The 24,407-nt window shown below is 46.7% G+C and overlaps 1 protein-coding gene across 2 annotated transcripts in view; it reads right to left on the bottom strand.

Annotated features, from left to right (window-relative positions):
* uhrf2 (ubiquitin like with PHD and ring finger domains 2) overlaps positions 1–24,196 on the bottom strand; it is a 200,297-nt gene extending 176,101 nt beyond the window's left edge. The window contains exons 1-2 of one of the 2 annotated variants that reach the window (XM_085993774.1): positions 24,109–24,196; positions 23,560–23,740 (exon numbers count right to left, since the gene is read on the bottom strand). In XM_085993774.1, the coding sequence (XP_085849900.1) occupies positions 23,560–23,712 (153 nt within the window). In that variant the 5' untranslated portion in view covers positions 23,713–23,740; positions 24,109–24,196. Of the gene's footprint in view, positions 1–23,559; positions 23,927–24,108 lie in introns of those variants that run through there. The other variant, XM_085993784.1, reaches the window with a different exon arrangement.
* Between the last annotated feature and the right edge of the window lie 211 nt (positions 24,197–24,407).

The following is a 24,407-nucleotide window of genomic DNA, read 5'->3' as shown; positions in this document are numbered from 1 at the left end:
AAATCCAGACCAACTTTGCTCATCTTCACCCAAGCACAGTGATGCGAATTGCAACACCCCTGATAGTGCCTGCACCCACATCAGCTAATTCAGCACAAATTAGAAATGAAACTTCTGGTCTGCTTGATTCAATCACAATGGAAAAACTCATTCAGCTATTAGGGGAACCCACTGGTTCTCCTCTACACCAAGGGTTCTCAACCTTTTTGCTTCCGAGGCCCCCTCACCCGGGTTATTAAAAATTCCACAGACACCCTGTTTGTTTGAGGGGGGGGGGGGGGGGGGGGGGGGAGGAGAAAAAAAAGAGAAAGGGTACAAGAGGGGCTGGGATGGGGGTTCATCTCACATGGTTGCCATTAGCAACCATCAAAGTTCACTAGGCCTCAGCCCTTCAACATAAACAGGGATAACTTTCCATCGCGTCCAGACCCCAGGCCTCGCTCACCCTCCGACGGATCTTCAATACTCTAAGGTGATCTCGAACTGAAAAGGTTGAAAAACGGTGATGGGCTGTCCAACACCACCACGTTGTTCACCTGCACCTTCGCCATGGCTCCTGCGGGGTAATTTTGTGGTTTTCTTTCCCTCAGGCCCACCCGCGCCGATTTAAAACAGAGACCGAGGCCCCAGGCTGGCTTGGCAGTGTGTGACGGGCCCAAAGTCTTTGCTTTCTTGCAGAAACCCCAACCCATCCTCCTCCACCTGCTGCTCTCAATTGGTTTGTAGAGCACCCACAGGCAGCACGCACATCTATTGCCAGCGAAGGCCCGGGGAGCCCAGGTCAGGCTGCCGACCTCCTCGCAGGGTGCCACCTGCAGGCAGCAACAGTGAAGCGGGTCCAAACAAAGCCACCTGCTAAAACTAGTTGATCTCCCGCGGCATGGACCCCTTGAAATCTTCTCGCAGACCCCTAGGAGGCCACGGACTCCCAGTTGAGAACGCTTGCTCCACACAATAGAGTAATGCAAGCAGCTCCAATCAGGAGCATGAAAACCGTTTGTTTTCTTCCGTCAGATTACCCTTGAGAAGCATCCCATTGTGTAATTGTTTTCACACTAGCACACTATAGAACACTACAACAGGCAAATTCTACATTAGAAACTTCATCAGAAAATAGTCCTACTGAGGAAAGAAAAAGAACAAATGAACGAAAAGTCGTCCCAAAGCACTTTACAGCCAATTAAATACTTTTGAAACGTAGTCACCGTTTTACTGTAGGAAATGCAGCAGCAAATTTGCACACAGCAAGCAGCAATGTGATAAAAAAAAAAATTATCTAGTTATTAAGAGAAGTCATGTTGGTTCAGGGATAAGTATTAGCCAGGACACCAGGGGGGAGGTGGGGTTGTTAACTCTCCTGCTCGTCTTTGAATCGTGTCCGGAGACCTTTCACATCTACCCGAGGGGGCAGACGGAACCGCAGTTTAATGTCTCATCCAAAAGATGGCACCTCCGACAGTGCAGCGCTCCCTCATCACTGCACTGGAGTGTCGGCCTAGATCTGGGACTTGAACCCACAGCCTTCTGACTCAGAGGCAAGAGTGCTACCCACTGAGCCACGGCTGATAAATGATGCTTGTGCAAAGCAGATTGTGAATGCGAATGTCAATTCCCACCAACATACGTTGTAGTTACATTTGAAGTAGCAGGAGCGGAAATATCAGCCCCGAGTAAATGCAAACAATACCAGCTCTCCCTCACTCACGTCGGTGACAGGAGGACAAGCAGCAGCTGAGCCATTTGTAAGCACTGCAACAAATTAAACAATTGCAGCCCGTGTACATTTATAGCACTGGAAGCTGTATTTAGTAAGACTGGAAGAAACTAAACCTGCCAAGTTGACCTCTGTTCCTTCCAATATGCCTGGAACTGAGCCAAGCATGTGCAGCTGTAAACAAAGGTATTAGTTAGCAGTGTGCCCCATCGCTCTGTGAATCAAGGTTACCTACGTCATTTCCTCGAGTGAATAGGAAAAGCCTCACGAAAGAGACCTCATGACCTAAAATGAGCACGAACAGTACTGTCGATGTCTCGCATCAAATCTGCAGAGGTGAAATTCACACTGACCTACTGATTCTTTTAATTTACATATCCGGGCCATTTTAGTACTCATCTACAGTGGGTTTAAAAATTTACTCCACATCTTTTAATTAAAACCCTAGCACGTTTTAGACACTCTCACCCAAGTCACTTTAAATATAAATACAGCATTGATCTGTAATCAGATTTATTTATAATACGAGATAAAATACATACATATATACACATATCTATATCTCACTTCTCTCATCCAAACAGACAAATGTTGGCACGAGCAATACACTCCTAGTATAGCTGAAATTCATTTGCCAATTTTGTCCCCTCTCAAGGTGTTGACTTTGCGGAGGTACACGTCTGTGGGGATCATTCATAATCCAGTAGTTCCATCTTTTGAATGTTTCAGTATAATCCCCCACACCTCTTCACCCCAGTGACGATTGAAAAGTCAGCCTCGACACCAAGTGTCATCAGTTCACTCAACTGTGGCAGTGTAGGAATGGCTAGATTCCTAACTAAAGGACTGAGATCGAGTCAGTCTATTAAACAAACGATGTTTAATACTAATAAACAGAGTTTAACACTAAAACAATGGAAAGCTGGATAACAGGTCTGTACTGGTTGCTAGCTCCACGAGGACTGACTAGAGCCCCTCCCTGGTCGGACGTCATGACATCATCCCGTTTTCCCGCCGCTGGAGGATCACGTGATCAAGTCATTGCATTGGGTCTCAGTCTTAAAAGGGACCGCGCCATGTACATGTGATAATATGAACAGAGATACAGATTCATTCTGTAACTAACAATTAGTTAAAGATAATCATGTACATAAGATCAGAGTCCCCTTGGTGGCTCTGACACATGCGCCCCCCCCAGAATTGTCTTTAACAGTAAAAGTCAATCGACTAGGAGGTCTGACAAGCCCGTCTGAGCGACTCCTGTATTCTCGGAGTGAACGTTGTTGAACAGCGGGCGGGCTGGCGGATGGGAGCCTTCGGACTGGTGCGGGTGCAGCTGGAGGGTGGCCACGGCGTGGCGGCTGTGCAGTCTCTACTGGCCAGTCGATGTCCAGATGTGCCGGTTTGAGACGATCAATGGAGATGTAGTCTGGTTTACCACCGACGTCAACCGAGAAACTCTTGTCGCCGGGCTCTATTACGCGGAAAGGTCCTGTGTAGGGAGCCTTGAGCGGATCCCTATGGGCATCCTGCCGAATGAATACGAATTCAGCATTTTTTAGCTCCGCTGGAACGTGCGAAGATGGCAGGCCGTGATGCGAAGTCGGAATGGGCGCGAAAGCCTTGGCCATTTCCCGGTGGCTGCTGAGTTGGTCGGCCGCAGACCATGGCGCGGTGGGAAGCGGCAGGAAATCTCCCGGTACACGAGCTCTGCGGCAGACGATTGCAGGTCCTCTTTGGGTGCCGTGTGCAGCCCCAACATGACCCATGGAAGCTTATCCACCCAGCCAGCGCCTTGGAGGCTGGCTCTCAGCGATGCCTTTAACGATCGGTGGAAACGTTCGCACAGTTTGCCTGTGAGTGATGGCACCAAACTCCACCGCACTATGGCCTAAGACCCTGGGCCACAGCGTTCCAGAGCTTGGACGAGAATTGTGGACCGCGGTCTGAAGAAATATCCGCCGAAACATGCGACCCACGAGGAGAGGAATGCTCTGGCTACATCGGCAGACGTAGTAGACGCCAAAGGTACTGCCTCGGGCCATCTGGTAGTAAGATCGACCATGGTTAGAATGTGTGTGAAACCCTGGGATGGTGGCAGCGGTCCGACGCGATCCACGTTGACGTGGTCGAATCGCCGTTCTGGTACAGCGAACGTGGCCAATGGGGCCCTGACGTGGCGCTGCACCGTAGACTTTTGACGGACGACGCAGGTGTTAGCCCAGTCGTGGATATCCTTACGCATTCCTCTCCAGACGAACTTAGCTGACAGTAATTTCTGGGATGCTTTCACACCTGGGTGCGAAAGCCCATGGATGGCATCGAAGACTTGGCGGCGCCAGGCAGCTGGAACGATAGGGCGAGGGTCCCCCATGGAGACATCGCAGAGCAACGAGGTGCCTGCTGCGTGGAATTGCACATCGGCCAGTTGGAGGCTGGAGGTGTCGGCGCGATACGACTGCGTTTCAGGGTCCGATGCTTGGTCGGTGGCCATGAGGGCATAATCGATGCCCAACTGGACTGCCCGCACGGGCACGCGAGAAAGGCAATCGGCTACCAAATTGTCCTTGCCAGCTACGTGCTGGATGTCTGTCGTGAATTCCGAAATGTAAGTTAGCTGTCTCGGTCGGGCCGACCACGGTTTGGCGGTGTTGGCCATTGCAAAAGTCAGTGGTTTGTGATCTACAAACACGGTAACAGGAAACGAAAATGGCGAAGGCCAGGAACAGTGCCAGCAACTCACGGTCGAAAGTACTATATTTGCGTTCATCGCACCAGAGTTGGCGGCTGAAGAACGCCAGTGGCTGCCACGACCCGTTGACCTACTGTGCTTGCACGGCGCCTATGGCATAGTCGGAAGTGTCCGTTGTGAGGGCAATGGTGGCTCCTGGCAGAGGGTGCGCCAACATAGTTGCATTGGCTAGAGCGGTTTTTGTGTTGTCGAAAGCGTCGTCCATTGCCGCCGTCCAGGTTATTGCATCCTTTCCCATCTTACCTTTGAGGGCCTTGTAGAGTGGCTGCATGAGTTGTGCTGCCTTCGGCACAAAGCAGTGATAGAAGTTCACCATGCCCAGAAATTCTTGGAGGGCTTTTGTGGACTGTGGCTTCGGGAATGCCGAAATTGTTTCGACCTTTGACTGCAGCGGGATTGCACCCTCCTGGGTAATGCGGTGGCCCAAGAAGTCAATCTGATGTAGGCCGAACTGGCATTTGGCCAGGTTGATTATGAGGCCATGCTGGCTGAGGCGCCGAAAAAGGGTGCGGAGATGAGGTCGACGTGCTCCGCTTTGGTGGAGCTGGCTATCAGGATATCGTCCAGATAGACAAATAAAAACTGAAGATCCCGCAGGACCGAGTCCATGACTCGTTGAAAGGCCTGCGCGGCGTTCTTGAGCCCAAAAGGCATTCTGAGGAACTCCGAACAGTCCAAAGGGAGTAATAACCACAGTTTTTTGGATGTCCTGCTGGTGTACGGGGACCTGATAGTAGCCCTGGACGAGGTCGACCTTGGAGAAGATTGAGTTTCCCGCCAAATGGGTGGAAAAGTCGAATGTGTGGGATCGGGTACCGATCAGGCGTCATTGCATCATTCAGTCGACGGTAGTCCCCACATGGCCGCCATCCGCCGCCGGGCTTTGGAATGATATGTAGGGGTGAGGACCAGGGACTATACGACCAGCGAATAATCCCCAGCTGCTACATCGTGGCAAACTCGGCCTTCGCTGCCGCGAGCTTACCGGGTTCCAGTCGCCGAGCTCGTACGTACACTGGGGAGCCGGTCGTAGTAATGTGGTGTTGGACACCATGCTTACCAGCCGAGGCGGAGAAATTGGGCTTGGTCAGCTCCGGGAATTCACTTAGTAGGCGGGTGAATTCGTCCGGCGAGGTTAACGCGCAGGAGACAGTATGGGCCGGTGCGGAACTGCGGAAGCATGGAATGGAAGGTAGCCGTGTTGACCAGTCGACGGTTTCGGACATCTACCAAGAGGCTGTTGGCGCATAAGAAATCCGCGCCGAGGATGGCTTGTGAAACTTTGGCTGTGATAAATTCCCACAGAAACCGTTGTCCGCCGAAGCACACCCAGACCTGCCGTTTGCCAAAGGTACGAATGGCCCCGCCATTAGCTGCCTCGAGGGCGGGACCGTGCCTCCCAGACTGGATGTCAAGTGCTGAGGCGGGAAGGATGCTGCACTGCGCCCCAGTGTCGCATAAAAAGCGCCGGCCCGAAAGGGAATCGGTAATGTAGAGGAGCTTCCCGGAATTCCCAATCGCCATCGCGGCCGTGGCTCGTACCTTAAACTCGATCCTCCTTTTCTGGGGCTGCTGCCGGGGTTGCTGTATTTTTTTAGGTGCAAAACTGCAAGGAGGGCGGCAGCTTCTGGCTTTCGCGCCGAAACGGGCGTGGTAAAAACACAAGCCGGGGGATGGAGGCGTCGGGGCGGCGTCCGCGGAGGAGGGTTGTCTCGTGGCGGAGCAGTATTGCTGCGCGACCGCATAAACCGTGTCTGCTTCTGCAGCCAGTGCTGCGCAATCCGCGGTGTCTGATCTAGCGAGAGCGGCTTGAACCTGTTCGGGGAGTTGACTCAGGAATAACTCCCGAAAAAGGAAGCATTGGGGTTCGGAGCCCAGGAGCGTGAGCATCTGGCTCATTAACTCAGATGGCTTGGAATCGCCCAGGCTGTGCATAGCGAGCAGCCGGCGGGCCCGCTCTGCCTTCGTGAGTCCGAAGACCTGTATTAACCGCGCTTTAAGAGCATCATACTTGCTGGCCTCTTTGGGGGGGGGGGGGGGGGGGTTTTCGAGCAGGCTGATGATCCGTGCGGCCGTGGTGCTGTCGAGTGCGGAGACCACGTGGAGGTAGCGGGTCTGATCCGCGGCGATGCTACAGAGTTCGAATTGTGCTTCTGCTTGGATGAACCAGGAGGCAGCATGTTGTTCCCAAAACTGTGGGAGCTTCAAAGCCACGGCGTGTGCTTCATGTTTCGTTACGCTTCTTTCGCGAAAATTGTCTACGAAAATTCGGGGTCACCGCGGTAGGAACGGCTAGATTCCTAACTAAAGGACTGAGATCGAGTCAGTCTATTAAACAAACGATGTTTAATACTAATAAACAGAGTTTAACACTAAAACAATGGAAAGCTGGTAACAGGTTTGTACTGGTTGCTAGCTCCACGAGGACTGACTAGAGCCCCTCCCTGGTCGGACGTCATGACGTCATCCCGTTTTCCTGCTGCTGGAGGATCACGTGATCAAGTCATCGCGTTGGGTCTCAGTCTTAAAGGGACCGCGCTATGTACATGCGATAATATGAACAGAGATACAGATTCATTCTGTAGCTAACAATTAGTTAAAAGATAATTATGTACATAAGATCAGAGTCCCCTTGGTGGCTCTGACACAGCAGCATCTAAACTGAGTCCACAGGAGGGACCCATTTCCCTTAATAGAGAGGTCAATAACCATAGATTTAAAGTAACTGGTAGAAGGATTCGAGGAGAAATGTTTTCACCCAGAGGGCGGTGGGGGTCTGGAACTCACTGCCAGAAAGGATGGTGGAGGCAGAAACACTCATCACATTTAAAAAGTGCTTTGATGTACACCTGAAGTGCCATAAACTGCAGGGCTACAGACCAAGAGCTGGAAAGTGGGATTAGGCTGGATAGCTCTTTGTCAGCCTGCGCGGACATGACGGGCCAAATGGCCTCCTTCTGTGCCATAAATTCCTATGATTCAGTCAAATTCTCACATACAAGCATCTCCAGCCACGATCCTTCCTCAGCTGACGTTCCCCTTCCTAACCCGGAAGCAAACTGCAATATCACCTGCCAAAGACCAGCTAATCAACACAGACAAGGGAGCTTCCTGATCTGTGGCTTCGCTACTCACTGATTAATTTCTGTGAGCCAACAGCTAGCTCCCCATTAGCTGAAGGGGTTCATGTACTGAGCAACGGAGCCACACAAATTAGCATCTTGTGAGCTTTGTGGAGCGAGTGCAAATTTCGCAGTGAGGTAACCCGCGGAAAATTCATCAATGTCTCCTAAAGATTCTGCACAACAAATACAGCCTTATCTAAAACCTTAACACGACACTTGCTTCTACTACACACTGAAACTTTCAATTGGACCAGATGCTAAAATGTTTACAGTAACAAAGTTTGACTTGTTGATCCAGTAAATATTTCACTGATGCCCTGCAAACTCAATGCGGGGGAGGGGGGTGAAGAGAAAGAGAGGGGGACATGTCCCAAACAGCCTCCTCACCATGTACAAAAAAGGTCACTGCAAAACCAGGTCCAAGTCACTTCTGTATGCTACAGTTGCTAATTTGGTTGAAATGCTGTTGCATCAGTGTACAGGATACTAGATTTAGACTCCAGAACAACATGCATGAAGGTGTGATTATATAGAAAGTTTTACAATAAGTACAGAGGGAGACTGAAGATTAAAAGAACTGTTTCTCTTGATATTGTCAAACACATACAGACACTCTCCTGGACATTTTACAATGCAAGGTACCACGCACAAATGTAGTAATTGAGCACACCAACACTGCCGAAATTAGGTCTTAGGCAATCTCTGTGGGCTTCGCCCCTTACTGCAGTAGAAAAGCATTCCAAATATTTCACAAGCATCAATCATTAACAGATTTCCAGAATAATGTGATTATTTTGTCACCCCCACCCCTTTTGGAAGAACTTAAGAATTCGGAGCGGGAGTCGGCCGCACGGCCCCTCCAGCCTGCTCCACCATTCGATAAGATCAGGGCTGATCTTCGAACTCAGCGTCACTTTCCCCGCCTGATCCCCACGTCCCTCGATTCCCCTGGAGTCTCAACCACCAGTTTAATGAGGGAAAAAAAATCTTTAACTGTAAATGATGTCAAGTTAATTCACATCGGTGACATAGTTTCAGAGTGTTTAACAGGAGATCAGATCTTAAATTTAACAAACTGTAACCTTTCTGCATGCATCCCAGTGGATGGCTTATTTTACATCATTGTATCTTACAGCAGGGTATCTACACGTTACTGCGCTGATATATAAACAGTTTTTAAAATGTCAGGACAGACTTTATTACAAACTTATAAAGCACCCAAGGACATTTTCTACATTAAAAGGCACTATATAAATGCAAGCTGCTATTTGAGGAGATCTGACTATTTCCTACCATTTCAGAATTTCTTTTATTAGCCAGAATACCTGCAGAATCCACTAGGTTTCACAGCCTGGTGCCGTACACTTGCTTCCTTTTTCAGCTTGGCCCTAGCAAACCTCTGGTATAATTCGAACTAGTGGCACCCCAGTAGTTCCAGCTTTTGAAGGTTTCAGCAATAAGCTCCACACACCTCTCCACCCCAGCATAAAGTTGTGCCAATGGTGGGTCCAGGTTGCCTGTCATTTAACCTGATTTTTTTTTTTTTTTTTTTTTTTTTAAATTCGTTTTTATGGGATGTGGGCGTCACTGGCAAGGCCAGCATTTATTGCCCTTGAGAAGATGGTGGTGAGCTGCCTTCTTGAACCACTGCAGTCCGTGTGGTGAAGGTACTCCCACAGTGCTGTCAGGGAGGGAGTTCCAGGGCTTTGACCCAGTGACGATAAAGGGCCGGTGATATACTTCTAAGTCAAGATGATGTGTGACTTGGAGGTGGTGGTGTTCCCATGCGCCTGCTGCCCTTGTCCTTCTAGGTGGAAGAGGTCGAGGGTTTGGGAGGTGCTGCCTCAACTTGCTACAGATTGGCGCTATCAGGGTGTGCGAAGTTCACCAGTTCTCAGCCACTAGATGGAGTTTAGTCCACAAGCAAGGCCCTTCAACCTCAGCATACCCCACAACACAAGCGGACACAAAGTACTTCCTGCTTGCAAGTCTATCATTTTTAGCAACTATGTTCCAGATGCAGTTAATGCTCTCGGGCAAGAGAGCAGCACGTCACAGCCGAGACAGATCCCAGCTCACCCAATACGTGCTACACATGTGCCCTTCCAGCAGGGGCCACTTAATAGCAATCAGAAGGAGAAACCCTGGCCCACTTAAACCTCCCTAAACCAAGACATCAAGGTTAATTGCACTATCCCTGCCACACCTGAAATGAGCTAACTCGGCACACACTGCCTTGACTAGTTAAGATAACAGTATGCCTCAACCTCCTCTGCCAGAAACAAAAATTGAAAATATAAGCAAAACAATCTACTGTTTATATGGTGTTTTACAGCCAGTGGATTACTTTTAAGTGCAGTTACTACTGTTATGCAGCCAAACATTGGCAGCAAACAGCAGGATCCCACAAACAGCAAACAACTAAATACCTGTTTTTGGTGGTCAGTTGAATGTCCAGAACACAAGAACTCCCAGTCTTTCTTCCAATAGTGCCTTGGAATCTTTCACGTCCACCTGAATAGGTAGATGGAGCCTTGGCTTAATATCTCATCTGAAAGATGGCACCTCTGGCAATGCAGCACTCCCATCAGTACTGCACTTGTGTCAGCCTAGATTATGTGCTCAAAGCCCTACTGGGGCCCCCACAGAGCAGGCAGTTTTAGCAAGCTACCAGAGACCTTACCCCATCTTCTCAGACAGCTCACAGTAAAGTGACAGGTGGACAAATGTGAAGACTACATTGATCTCGCTGCCTGACCTGGAGTTTGACGGGGGGGGGGGGCAGGGAAGGTGAACCAACTAGAAGTACAACTGAGGAATGGGAGCATTTGATTTACTATAACATAAAAAGATAAAACTCAGGACATGCTGCTCTCCCAGCCCACTACACAGTCCCACTTGTCAAAAGTGAAAGAAATTAGGAATTTGGTCATTCTCATAATAGGCATTTTTTTTTTTTTTTATATAAAAGAATTAGTTTTAGTCAGAAGTATTTTAAAAACAAGAGTCAAATTTGAGAATATACCAATACTATATTAACTCTATTTTCTATACATAGCCACTATTAAGTCTCAACCTGTGATATTCCTTTAACATCTCTAGAGTGCACAAAATGTTTCCTGTTCCCCTCCATAAAGTCAGTCATAATGGCACAGGAGGCCGCCATTCGGCCCATCGAGTCTGTGCCGGCTCTCTAGAGCAATCCAGTCAGTCCCAATCAAGCAAAAAAAGGGGGATTTTAATTCTTCCCTACCTGATGGAAACTGGGCAGGGCGGGAGTTAAAATGAAGCAGGGTGATTACAACTTTGTTTTATTTAGGGGCAGGAGAGGAGCCTGCATCAGGCGGAAGCCTTCTTCATTTATGCAAATTGGGGTCCCGTGATGTACTCAATGATGGGACTCGAGCGCATTGTAATCACCGACTGGCTGAAAGAGGAGGGGACCTTCTAAGTTAAGTTTTAAACTTTCCTTTATGGGGCCAGGAAGAGCAGCTAAGGAAAAATTTATTTTTCATTTTTAATCGGAAGAAGTTAGTTCTGATTTAGGGCCATTTTAACATCCAAGTACAATGGTTAACATTCCTTCCTTGGTCCCTTTGCTCGGAAGGCTATCATCATTCCAATTGCTCTCACAAAATGCAGTGATCCTCTTGCAATAAGCTAAAATCTCAAAACTACACGGCCTACAACACCAGCACAACTACATGCAACTACAGGCCAGTCAGCCCAACGTCAGTGGTGGGGAAATTTTTAGAGACAATAATCCGGAACAAAATTGGTTGGCATTTGGAAAAGTATGGGCTTATAAATGTCAGCACAGATTTGTTAAAGGCAAATCGTGTTTGACTAACTTGATCAAGTTCTTTGATGAAGTAACGGAGAGGGTGGATGTGGGCAGTGCAGTTGATGCTGTGTATATGGACTTTCAGAAGGCATCTGACAAAGTACCACATAAAACAGACTTGTTAGCAAATTTAAAGCCCATGAGATTAAAAGGGACAGTGGCAGCGTGGGTACAAAATTGGTTAAGGGACAGAAAGCAGAGAGTAGTGGTGAACGGTTGTTTTTCAGACTGGAGGGAGGTATAGTGGTGTCCCTCAGGGGTCGGTATTAGCACCACTGCTCTTTTTGATACATATTAAATGAGCTGGACTTGGGTATACAGGACATAATTTCAAAGTTTGCAGATGATACGAAATTCGGAAATGTAGTAAACAATGAAGATAGTAACAGAATGGTGAAATGGACAACCACATGGCAGATGCAATTTAACGCCGTGAAGTGTGAAGTGATACGTTTTGTTAGGAAGAATGAGGGGAGGCAATAAGAACGAAATGGTACAAGTTTAAAGAGGGTGCAGGAACAGGGACACCTGGAGGTGTATGTACGCAAATCCTTGAATGTGGCAGGACAAGCTGAAGGCTGTTTTAAAAAAAGCATATGGGTTCTTTGTTTTATTAATAGAGGAAGAGTGTACAAAAACAAGGAAGTTATGCTAAACCTTTATAAAACACTGGTTAAGCCTCAGCTGGAGTATTGTGTTCAATTCTGGGCATTGGGCTTTAGGAAGGATGTCAAGGCCTTAGAGGGGGGTGCAGAGGAGATTTACTAGAATGGTACCAGGGATGAAGGACTTCAGTTATATGGAGACTGGAGAAGGTGGGATTGTTCTCCTTAGAACAGAGAGGGTTAAGAGGAGATCTGATAGAGGTGTTCAAAATCATGAACGGTTTTGTTAAGAGTAAATAAGGAGAAATTGTATTCAGCAGCAGTAGGGTCGGTAACCAGAGGGGAGAGATTTAAGGCGATTAGCAAAAGAACCAGAGGCGACTTAAGGAAACATTTTTTTGCAGCGAGTTGTGATCTGGAATGCATTGCCTGAAAACGGTGGTGGAAGCAGATTCAATAGCAACTTTCAAAAGAGAATTGGATAAATACTCAAAGGAAAAAAAGTTTACAGGGCGATGAGGAAAGAGCAGGGCAGTGGGACTAATTGGATAGCACAGGCATGATGGGCCAAATGGCCTCCTTCTGTGCTGCATCATTCTAGGATTCTAACTTTTACCAGCAAGACTGCAAATTAATGGCAACTGTATCAAAGTGTGGGGCAGTTTGTGTTGCACTACTTTTCACAAATAGCTGTTTGAAATGGATCTGCAGTGTCTCTTCAAAATAAAAAGTAACCGCCAATGGCATGACACATTCATTCCTCCAAACCCCGTGCCCTTCCACTAAGTTTATCTGGAATTAATTCAAAGCTATGTCCCGGATGCAACAGGGCAGTACCTGACTGTAACTGTTGCACCCAGTCCCTTGCCAAATACTACATTATCATGAAAAACATACACACATATAACGTGCGTCATGAACCCATGACGTCTGCATTACTGTTGGCAGCTCACGCCAGAAATATAAAAAGCACAATTCTTTATTCTGAGAACACATTTAAATCACACAAAATTTTCTATAGTTCCATACACATTTGCTAATTGTACTTTATTACCATAATCATCAGATTCCTGGAAGCAAAAACTATCGTAATGCAGCATAAGTGAACACCATGAAAGATTCAATGGGCAATATAATCCTACGATTGCCCAGTGAATAGCCACATTACTCCCTTCATTAACAATGGCTGACAGCTTTGTCTTATTATTACAAAAATGACTAGATGAAGAAATATTTGTTTAAACTGCCACCATCAGGGTAAACGATCTTAGAGGCATTATTGTAGCTAACAGTGCAAGACAACCAAATTAACATGGACACGACTAAAGTAACAACCATCCCTCAACCACCAACTACTTTGGATGAACAGTATTTGTGGATGTTGAACAAGTACTCCAGGATGAAGCCCTGTATGCAAAATAGAGTTACCGCGGTAACACTCGCCATTCCACAGATGTGTTTGCTTGGTCAGTCATGCTCATTTTCCAAAAGCCAATGAGTTCCCTCATTAGCAGCCTCTTGTCGTTTATGCGGAAAACATGGAAGATTGACTATTCATCAACTATGGTGTTAATCCTCTGGTTTTACCATTTGACTGATCAAAAAACTGCTTTTTTCAAACTGTCTTTTAACCAATCATTTTTTTTAAATTGTTCCCATATTCAAAATGGACAGGAAGAGGGGAAAGGTGCAACTGAAAAAATATAAACTTCCAAGATTTACACAAAAATAAGTATATTCATTTTAAAAAAGACCCAAGTTGAAGATAAAATAACATGTGGTTCAGAGAATAGGAAGGGAAAAAGATGGTGATCAGGTCAAAAATAAAATTAAAAGTTCGGGACAATATAACTATGGCAGACACTTGAATAGTTTAACCCCTTTATATCATTAAAAAAGTTGTTTCTTTAAGGCTGTAGTGATATATTATTGCAGCATCCCAGCACCATGTCTGTAGTGTTACTTTAGAAAAATCTGTGGCAGACACATGCCAGAAGTCTTCCCAAGTCTCTCTTTATTAACCTCATCAGACTGACCTGCAGCTGCAGGCCCCAAACCTCACCAGCACTGTAGAAGCATGTGATAAGGTTTGGACTGGGAGGCAGCAGGCTTCCGCATCTTATGAGTACAGACCCAAAACTGATATGGCAAAAAGCACAACAGTAATACTTTTTCTTAATAAAAAAAACGTATTTTTATGTTGTACTTGAGTCTGGATGAAGTGGCAATATTAAAATATATCACGGTTGTAATTTTGCAATGATACTAGTGTTGGCTTCACTCTTTCATGTGGGGGGGGGGGGGGAAGAGAAGGGGGGGGGAAAGGAGAAGGGGGGTTTCTGCCAAATTTCACCAACACCACAGAACCTGCTCCCCCCCCCCGCAACCATACTTCACTACCATCTCAACAGAGAAAGTGTGTAAGGGACAAGAGAAGCAGACAGCCAAATAGAAAGAGAGCGAGAGCGAGAAAGAATTAGAGACAAGCACAAAGATAGTCACAGGAAAAAGAATTTATTTTGGCTCGTGTGCAACGTCAGAGGAGAACAATCACTATTGTACTTGGCAGATATTTCGGTGTCATAGTGCAGGAAGATAAAAGCTTACAAAAACCACTTGGCTACGGGAGAGAGTTTCCCCTGAAACTGCAGTCCAAGGATTAATATAAAGAGTGAACGAACTTGCATTTATACAATGTCTTTCACAGCCTGAGGACGCTCCAAAGTACTGTACAGCCAATGATTTACTTCTACAGCGTAGTCACCATCATTATGTAGGCAAACGTAACAGCCAATTTATATATAGGAAGCGGAGTTAAATGACCAGTTAATCTATTTTGAAGCAGTCAGTTGCGGGTAAATGTTGGTCAGGACACCAGGAAAATTCCCTGCTCCTCTGCAAATGGTGCCATGGGATCGCTTACATTGACCGCAACAACAACAACTTGTATTTATATAGAGTCTTCACCATAGTAAAATGTTCCAAGGTGCTTCACAGGAGCGTTATCAAATAAAATTTGATGCCGAGCCACGTAAGGAGATATTAGGGCAGATGACCAAAAGCTTGGTCGAAGAGGTAGGTTTTAAGGAGCGTCTTAAAAGGAGGAAAGAGAGGCGGTGAGGTTTAGGGAGGGAATTCCAGAGCTTAGGGGCTTGGCAGCTGACAAACAAGGCCTCAATATAATGAGGACCTCTACGTTCAGCGACCTCTACCTAGCGGAAGCTGAACGACAACTCTCCGACACCACCTCCTATCTCCACCTGGACCATAAACCCACTACCGAACATCAAGCCACCGTTTCCAAGACTGTCACTGACCTCATCTCCTCTGGAGATCTTCCCCCCACCCCCGTGGCCACCAACCTCATTGTTCCCCAACTCCGCACAGCCCGCTTCTACCTCCCTCCCAAGATCCACAAACAGGACTGCCCTGGTAGACCCATCGTTTCAGCCTGTTCTTGTCCCACAGAACTTATCTCTTCCTATCTCGACTCTATTTTTTCTCCCCTTGCTCAGTCTCTTCCCACCTACATCCGCGACTCTTCGACGCCCTCCGCCACTTTAACAGTTTCCAGTTTCCTGGACCCAGCCGCCTCCTTTTCACTGGGCATACAATCCCTCTACACCTCCATCCCCCACCAGGATGGCCTGAGGGCTCTCCGCTTCCTCCTTGAACAGAGGCCCAACCAGTCCCCATCCACCACCACCCTCCTCCGCCTGGCTGAACTTGTTCTCACATTGAACAACTTCTCCTTTAACTCCACTCATTTCCTCCAAATCAAAGGTGTCGCTATGGGTACCCGCATGGGTCCTAGCTATGCCTGCCTTTTCGTGGGATATGTGGAACACTCTTTGTTCCAGTCCTACTCGGGTCCCCTCCCTCACCTCTTTTTCCGGTACATTGATGACTGTATCGGTGCCGTTTCCTGCTCTCACCCTGAACTAGATAATTTCATTCACTTTGCTTCCAATTTCCACCCTTCCCTCACCTTCACATAGTCCATCTCTGACTCTTCCCTTCCTCGACTTCTCCGTCTCCATCTCTGGCGATAGGTTATTGACAAACATTCACTACAAGCCCACTGACTCCCACAGCTACCTGGACTACACTTCCTCCCACCCCGCCTCCTGTAAGGACTCTATTCCATTCTCCCAGTCTCCGCCGCATCTGCTCTGACGATGCCACCTTCCATACCAGTGCTTCCGACATGGCTTCCTTTTTCCTCAACCGAGGATTCCCCTCTACAGTGGTTGATACGGCCCGCGACTTCTGCCGAGATATCCCGTACTTCTGCCTTCACCCCTGCCCCTCCCTCCCGGAACCACGATAGGGTTCCCCTTGTCCTCACCGTTCACCCCACCAGCCTCCACATTCAACGGATCATCCTCCGCCATTTCCGCCACCTCCAGCGTGATCCCACCACAAAATGCATCTCCCCCTCACCTCCCCTTTCAGCATTCCGAAGGGACTGCTCCCTCCACGACACCCTGGTCCACTCCTCTATCACCCCCCAACACCCTTTGCCCGGCACCTTCCCGTGCAAGCACAGGAGATGCAACACATGCCCTTATACCTCCCCCCTTCCCACTGTCCAGGGCCCAAACACTCCTTCCAGGTGAAACAGAGATTTACTTGTACTTCTTGCAATTTAGTATCTGTATTCGCTGCTCATGATGCGGTCTCCTCTACATTGGGGAAACCAAACGTTTTGCAGAACACCTCCATTCAGTCCACTTCAATTCACCGCTCCACTCCCACTCAGACCTCACCGTCCTCGGCCTCTTGCATTGTTCCACTGAAGCTCAGCGTAAGCTCGAGGAACAGCACCTCATCTTTCGATTAGGCACTTTACAGCCTTCTGGACTCAACATAGAGTTCAACAATTTCAGATCATAACCTGGCCTCTATCATATATATATATATATTTTTTATCCACACTTTTTGTTTGTACCTTCTGTTCTTCTCTCCCACATGGCAGCTGTCTTTCATTCTGCCAGCGCAATTTACACTTCATCTAGAGCCATCCTTCCTATCACAGACCTTCCCTTTTGTTCTTTCATCCCCTCCCCTCTTTTCCCAGCTCGCACACATGCTTAAAAATCTGTTCCATTTCCTGCTTTTTCCAGTTTTGACAAAAGGTCATCGACCTGGAACATTAACTCTGTTTCTCTCTTCACAGATGCTGTCTGACCTGCTGAGTATCTCCAGCATTTTCTGTTTATTTCAGGTTTCCAGCATCTGCAGTATTTTCTTTTTGCCTCAATATAATGTCACATCTGAAAGCTGGCACTTCAGACTGTGCAACACTCCCTCGCTACTGCACCAAGTGTCAGCTTAGATTAGGTGCTCAAGTCCTGTAGTGGGGCTTGTACCCAGAACTTATGATTTAGATGAGAGTGTGCTGCCATGGAGCCCAGCTGGCACCTCAAATAGCCCTGGATTTGTTATTTTTAAATGTTTCTAAATTAAAACATACATTCTAAAGTTGACTTGCACTCTTACTGGTCTCCTTACAAGAGCTGCTATATTACAGAGTCCCTGACATTTTATAAAAAGCTTTACTGGATTGTCAGTTGCCGAGAGAGAGTTAGTGTATACTTAAAATGTTACATTTGGTGTTAAGCAGAGAGCAGGAGCAGCACCTCGTCAGAGAAAGAACTTGGCATTTATATAGCACCTTTCACAACCTCAGGACATCCCCAGAGTGATCCACAGCCAATGAAATACTTTTGAAGTGTAGTTACTTATGTAACACAGGGAAACACAGCAGCCAGTTAGCACACAGCAAGATCCCATGAACAGCAATCAATGACCAGATAATCTGTTTTTAAAAGTGATGTTGGTTGAGGGATATTAGCCAGGACACCAAGAGAAATTGCCCCCCCCCCCGCCAAGGTCTTTTACATCTAACTGAGGGCAGCTGGGACCTCGGCTTAACGTCTCATCCAAAAAACGGCACTTCCAAAGATGCAGCACTTTCTAAGTACTGCAATGAAGTGTCAGCCTATATTATGTGCTCAAGTCTCTGGAGTGGGGTTTGAACCCATAACTTTCTGACTCCAGGAAAGTGTGTTACCATTGAGCCAAGACTAAGAATTGAGGAGCAGAGACACCTTGAAAATCAGTGCAGAAATGGTGGCAATGGTAACAGTGGCCCAGAATTACCAGCAAATTTTCAGCGTAACTACCCTTTTTAAAAAAAGAGGAATAACTGTTTTACAGCAATACATGGGTATGCATAAATTTCACTGATCGTTTATGCCGCATCGAGCTACACCTATCGTAACCCTCCGTTGCTCATTTACATAGCTCTGCACCCCGCACCCGCCAAAAGACCAGCTCACACAAGATTCCTACATCTACACCAGTAAAACGCTGGCGTAGATATACTCCCAAAAATCTAGCCGGAGTACTGCCCAGTCATCCGATAGTGGCGAAACAGATTTGTGGAGTTTCATAGTGATTTTTAAGAGAGTAAAGAACTGCACTGTACTCAACCAAAGTGCTGTCAGTCCAAGTGCACTGGAGATTTTCATACCCCCATTCTCCCATCCCACAGAAGGACTAACTTCCCAATGGGTGCACCTCTGTTATACATAATAATGGAAGAGCAAGAGTCAAGAGGCTTTGAGAGTGATCCGCCATGGCAGAAAACAGCAGCCCACTCGCTATTGCCCCTATTAGCCGTGTTGTATTTTAACTTGTTTTATGCCAGTTTTTTATGTTCCGACATAGCCAGATAGGTTCTGCAGAAAATTTCGTCGAAGCCCCGTCAAAACTGGCATAGAAACCAGCATCAATTTCAAAATTATTTCTACACAATTTCCGCGATCTTGGAAATTTCAAGATTATGAGAATTAAAAAGTACCTTTAGAGTATTGAAAGGTTATGGACAATTCTAAGAATAAAGCATTGTGATAGAGCTCAAGATCATTATGGTTTTCTAGCTGTACCTGAAACCTCAATTTGGGATCTAATTAGACAAAACAATAAAAAAAATGCAAGATCACGTGATGAAAAATGTATTTATACTTAAATACTTTAATGCCTAAAAATAAAAGTTGGCCTCCATAACCGTGAGCAGAATAGTGACTTCAATCAGCTGCAGGGTAGGTCGCTTTTAAAATGGCATTTATATACAGCCTTATCACTTCTAAGCAGTTCACGCACAGTAAATTTCTTCAGAATGCAGTGATGTTATGTAAGCAAACAGGTCAAGACATTTGGCACACAAGATTCCACAAACGTTGACAAGATGAATTATCAATGAATCATTTTTTGATGATAGAATCTTGTCCAAGGAAGTGCCATTGGATGTTCAACGTCTCTCAGCCAGTGCTGATGTCTTGACTCTTTGTCCGGCCCGCAGCCAAAGCCATCCAGGTGCTAACGGTTTCACTCGGCCCCGATTCCACCAGGTGTATCCAAGAGGCTCAAACATGTGGAGCGATATTGTCTGATCTTACCCCCGATCGGACAGAATTTCTCATCGGCTCAAAGCCCCGAAACCTCCCTCAGGAACCTTGCCCTCACAGCTGGAGTCATCTCTCAGAAATTCCTTCCATGCCATCCTGCTCTGCACGGAGGGATCTCCTGTACAAGCAACTCCTGCACACTCGCCACCTCCTTGCGTTCCATCTTGCTAGCCGGCAGAGGCAGACAACCCCAATGGAAGGCTCTCTATGCGGGGTTCCTGTCCTGCGCCATTGGGGATCTGGAGTGGAGAGCATTGGCATGCAGAAGAAACATGCAGCAATTTTTTTTTCTTTTAAGTACCTTTACGGATTCCAAGGACACTTGCATATTTTATGGCCCGGAAGAAATGTTTCACATGTATGCCGGGAGCGAGATGTTACAGCCCCTATTTAGCTATCCGAGGGCGCGGCTCGTGAAATTCTAGCTGCAATCCAGCCTCACCTTTGGCCACCCAGTGCAGGGGGGGGGGGGGGGGGTAATTAGGAGGACCTTCTCCTGGGCCTGGCCAAAATGGCAATTTACAGGTCCAGGATGGCTGGGGGATGTGGTGGAAGTGTTGCTTTGGCTGCCTGGCTTTCTAACTACACCCAAGTGGTCTTGGACAGGGAGCACGTGGCGTCCACTGGTACACCTGCGACCTTCCACAACTGTTCCACATTGCAGAGTATATAGACACTTATAACATTCTGATTCAGTTGGCAAGGTTCCTTTTTGGTTTTGTTTATTTTAAACAACTTTAGTTTAATTTTTATTTATATTAGTGGTGTCCTCAAAAGGGGCACTTGTGGTGCTGACTCCTGTCAGGCGACACTGGGTCAACTCAGTATTGCCCCTATTGGTCCATTAAAATAGGCAGTGTCTCAGATAATAATTATACTTGAAGTGCCGATTGTAGAACATTTCTTGAATTCATCCCTCTTGTTTAGTAACACCTCAAAAACCTCTAGAAAAGAAATGGCTGAGGGGTGACCTAATAGCGGTCTTTAAAATTATGAAGAGGTTTGATAAGGTAGACATAAGAAAAGACATTTCCACTCACGGAGGGAGAAAGGAATAGGAGGATATGTTGATAGGGTGAGATGAAGTAGAGTGGGAGGAGGCTCGTGTGAAGCAGAAACACCTGCAAAGACCAGTTGGGCTAGAGTTTAGAAAAATGAGAGGGGATCTCATTAAGACGTATAAAATTCTGACAGGGCTAGACAGACTGGATGCAGGGAGGAGGTTTCCCTTGGCTGGCGGGGGGGTGGGGGGGTGGAGAGGAGAAGTCTGGAACGAGGGGGTAGGGATATGGGGTAGGATATTTGGGACCGAGAGGAGGAGAAATTTCTTCACTCAGAGGGTGGTGAACCTGTGGAATTCTCTACCACAGAAGACTGTGGCGGCCAAGTCACTGAATATATTTAAGAAGGAGATAGATTTCTAGAGACAAAAGGCATCAAGGGGTGTGGGGAGAGAGCGGGAATATGATATTGAGATAGAGGATCAGCCATGATCATATTGAATGGCGGAGCAGGCTCAAAGGGCCGAATGGCCTACTCCTGCTCCTATTTTTCTATGTTTCGATGAATGGCCTGTTTCTGTGCTGTAAATTGTATGTGATACCCCACTTCTTTCTATTATACCTTAAGCACTTCCTGTTTATCATGAAAATAAGATAAATATGATGTTAGTGAATAGTCCAGACTTCCTCAAACACATATTTCAAATTTCACACACCAAGCTAATCACTTAAAAACACAACTAGACACATCGATTATACGCCTATTCTCCTTACCAATACAATGCAAAAATATTATTTATTATGCAACTCCTGTTTAAAAACAGACACAAACTTTCAGCTGGTGCAATAACATAACCACAGTCTGACACCTCCAAGGGCGCACGTCGACCAAAAAAAACCAAACATCCAATTATTCGCAAGTTCAAGCAGATGTGATAGATGGCTGCTCGGAAGGGGCTGCGCGCTGGCGTGAAACAAAAGGGCCTCCGGTAACCCAAGCAGTAATGAAAACCTGGCTTCCTTTCACCACATGGCCACTGAAGGCAACTGTAGGGACCTTTGAAACATGTGGTGACATCACAAAACCCAAGGTTTGTTCTATTTTTTTTTTAAAAGCAAGTCTAGATACACCTCTTGATGTTGCAATCCAGTTCCATGTACCTGCAATGAATGATGTGACTACCTTGCACTCGACGCCTACATTGTCAAGCCCAGGGACCCTTTTCTGTAGAGCACAAGCAGAAAGCGAGGCCAAACATGGTGGTTTGTAACGATTCAAATCGTGGAACTTCCCTTCCCTCCCCCAAACACCCACCCACATTTAAACTGCACAATTTCACATATTACGAAGATGAACACCGCCAATAAAAAAGTGACATTTATGCGCATTTAAAAAAGTAGTTTGCTAAACTCAACTCAAAACAGTGTTTTTTTTGTACGCTTCAGGTCCTGAGCGCAACTGCATCCGGGATCGAGGGAAAATCCGAACCAATGTATAATTTAATACATTCTGATGTTTATGAATGAACACGAGTACAAGTCACACACACACACACACACACACACACGAGATTTCTGATGCGATCGTTTGCCACTAAGATAGGAAAGAAGGCTTCTTGTTTTCACACGTGCTGCCGGAAAACTACAGCGAGAACGTTTTCTGTGAATCTCCAGTTTTTTGAATTGCTATTTTTTTTTAAATATGAAGAACTGCCAAAAAAAGGAGAAAATTACACAGCATGGGTTTGCACCCCAACTATCCAAACGAGGAGGGGTGGGGTGGTTTCAGTTCTCTCGCATTGTGAAACAATGATGGGGCAGTGCATTAAATAAATGAACTGATTTATTTTCCAGCCTCCCCTCCCTTCCTGCCCCCTTTTGACCAGGGGAAGGAAAAGAGGCCAGTTCGGCAGCCTGGGACAAAGCTTTCGCTGCTAGAGGGCGATGTGTGCAGCTCAGCTCAGCCCGGCCTCCCCCCCCAACAACAGCCATGGGGACCCCAGAGCGCACACAGCAGTCTGTGCAGCAGCAACTCGTGTGCTGCACATTTACAGGCCCTTCACCGGCGCACACACACACACAAAAGCAATTATATTTATTTTCTTTTTGTTGTTGGTTGCAACCCGCATCTATTTAAATTATTTTTTTTGTTGGGGGGGGGGGGGGGGGGGAAGAAAGCGAAACATAAAAAGGGTTATTCTGTAGGAACACAAAAAAATGGGCCGACCACCACCCACTTTCTGACAGCCTCTCCCCTTTGCTTCCCGATGACATGCCGCCGCTTTCTCCTTAGGCGTTTGCCCCCCTCGCGGCCTGTGCTGGAACATGTTGAGCCGGGGCTGCGGGTGATCCGCTCACCCAGCGCTTGGGCTTACATGCTTTGAGCAAGGGTGGGTTGGTGGTAAAAATCAGAGGCACGGGCAGCAGTGGATCCAACAAGGGGGGACTCCGGCCTCTCTCTCTCTCTCCCCCCCTCTCTCTCTCTCTCTCTCACTCTCCACATCCACCCTCCTTCCAAAAAAAACCCAACCACCCTGGCAATACAAGTAGCAGAGCAGCCGCCGCAACAACTGAAAAATGACGGCTTTTCTTCCACTCCCCCACTCCCCTTGCACCTTCAAAACCACACACACACACACACACAAAATCACATTCCCCTTTCCTTCACCGCGTCCCATTCTGTCGGACCTGAAAATAAGATACATCTATATATATATATATATATATTTTATTAAACACACATAGGCAGAAAAGCAGCAACCGCGACCAAGTCATGATTTTGCATTTTGTATCAGGCTGGTTCCCCCCCCTCCCCTTCCCTTTCCCACATCCTGAAGGGGTAGGAGAGGGTAAAGAAAAATACTGTAGCCATCAACCCGTGTATCCACTTCTGGCTAAAATCGTTCCACGAAGGGTTTTGAACAGGGACATCCTTTTTTGAGAGGGTTACTTTGTAGCTAAACAGGAAGCAAAATCAGCTACAGTGAAGCTTATAGGCTTTCATTCATGTAATTTTATATATATAATTATTTTTGTCTTTTACCTGTTTGCCTCTGTAAAACAAGCGCTGGCACTCCGGGTCCACATTGAAGCTTTCTTGGATTTTTAACCTCAAACATTCAATTTTGGTCAGTCTGGATAAGTCGTCTATGCAGCGCGTTTGCTTGCCGTCGATCGTACGCACTTGAATCCACATTTTTTCCCTTCTCTGTTTCTCTCTCCCTCTTTTAAGCAAAACAATAAAATGAAATGAATATCAGCGCGGTAACCGGTTGCAGACGAGGGAGGAAAATAAAACGCTTAAGAAGTCATTTTAAAAAATATATAATGAAATGATTCCCTCCCCTCCCTCTCTCTCTCTCTCTCTCTCCCCTGACTAGCAGCTATTTGTCAGTGTGTTGTTTACTGAACTAGAACCAAGCAGAGACACACATGGGGTCACGGCGCCAAGCAAGTCTCGCGAACATATGATAATTAATTCTAGTGGTGGTTGTAGGGGGGGGGAAATATAAAAAAAACACTTGAAATATTCAGAATCAGTCAGTTCAACTTTGAAACGTCCACCTTTTTAAAAAAAAATTGCGAAAATTACAATTATTTCTCGTCACCAGACCCCCAGCTCCTCCGAAAGGTAGATTTTTGTTTTTGCTTCTGCAGTTTTCCGCTCTGCGCTAAGTTCTCGTTTCGGGTTATCGGTCCTTTCTTTTTGGCGGGCTGCGGAGAAAGCTCAAACTCCGCCTCATTTCCAGTCACTATTTTCTTTACAAGTTGGTTTTGTGTGTGTGTTTTTCTTTTGTGAAATAAAAATCTTGCCAAAGATAAGACTCTCCTCCCGACCTTCCCCTTGCATGAGCTTGTTCCTCTTCTTCCCTGCCCCCCCCTTTCACCACA

Source organism: Somniosus microcephalus, chromosome 1, assembly GCF_052327205.1.
Source record: "Somniosus microcephalus isolate GS21.2 chromosome 1, FLI_Smic_1.0, whole genome shotgun sequence".
NCBI lineage: Eukaryota > Metazoa > Chordata > Chondrichthyes > Squaliformes > Somniosidae > Somniosus > Somniosus microcephalus.
The sequence above is the reverse complement of the archived record's forward strand: the minus strand, read 5'-3'. Positions and strand labels throughout refer to the sequence as shown.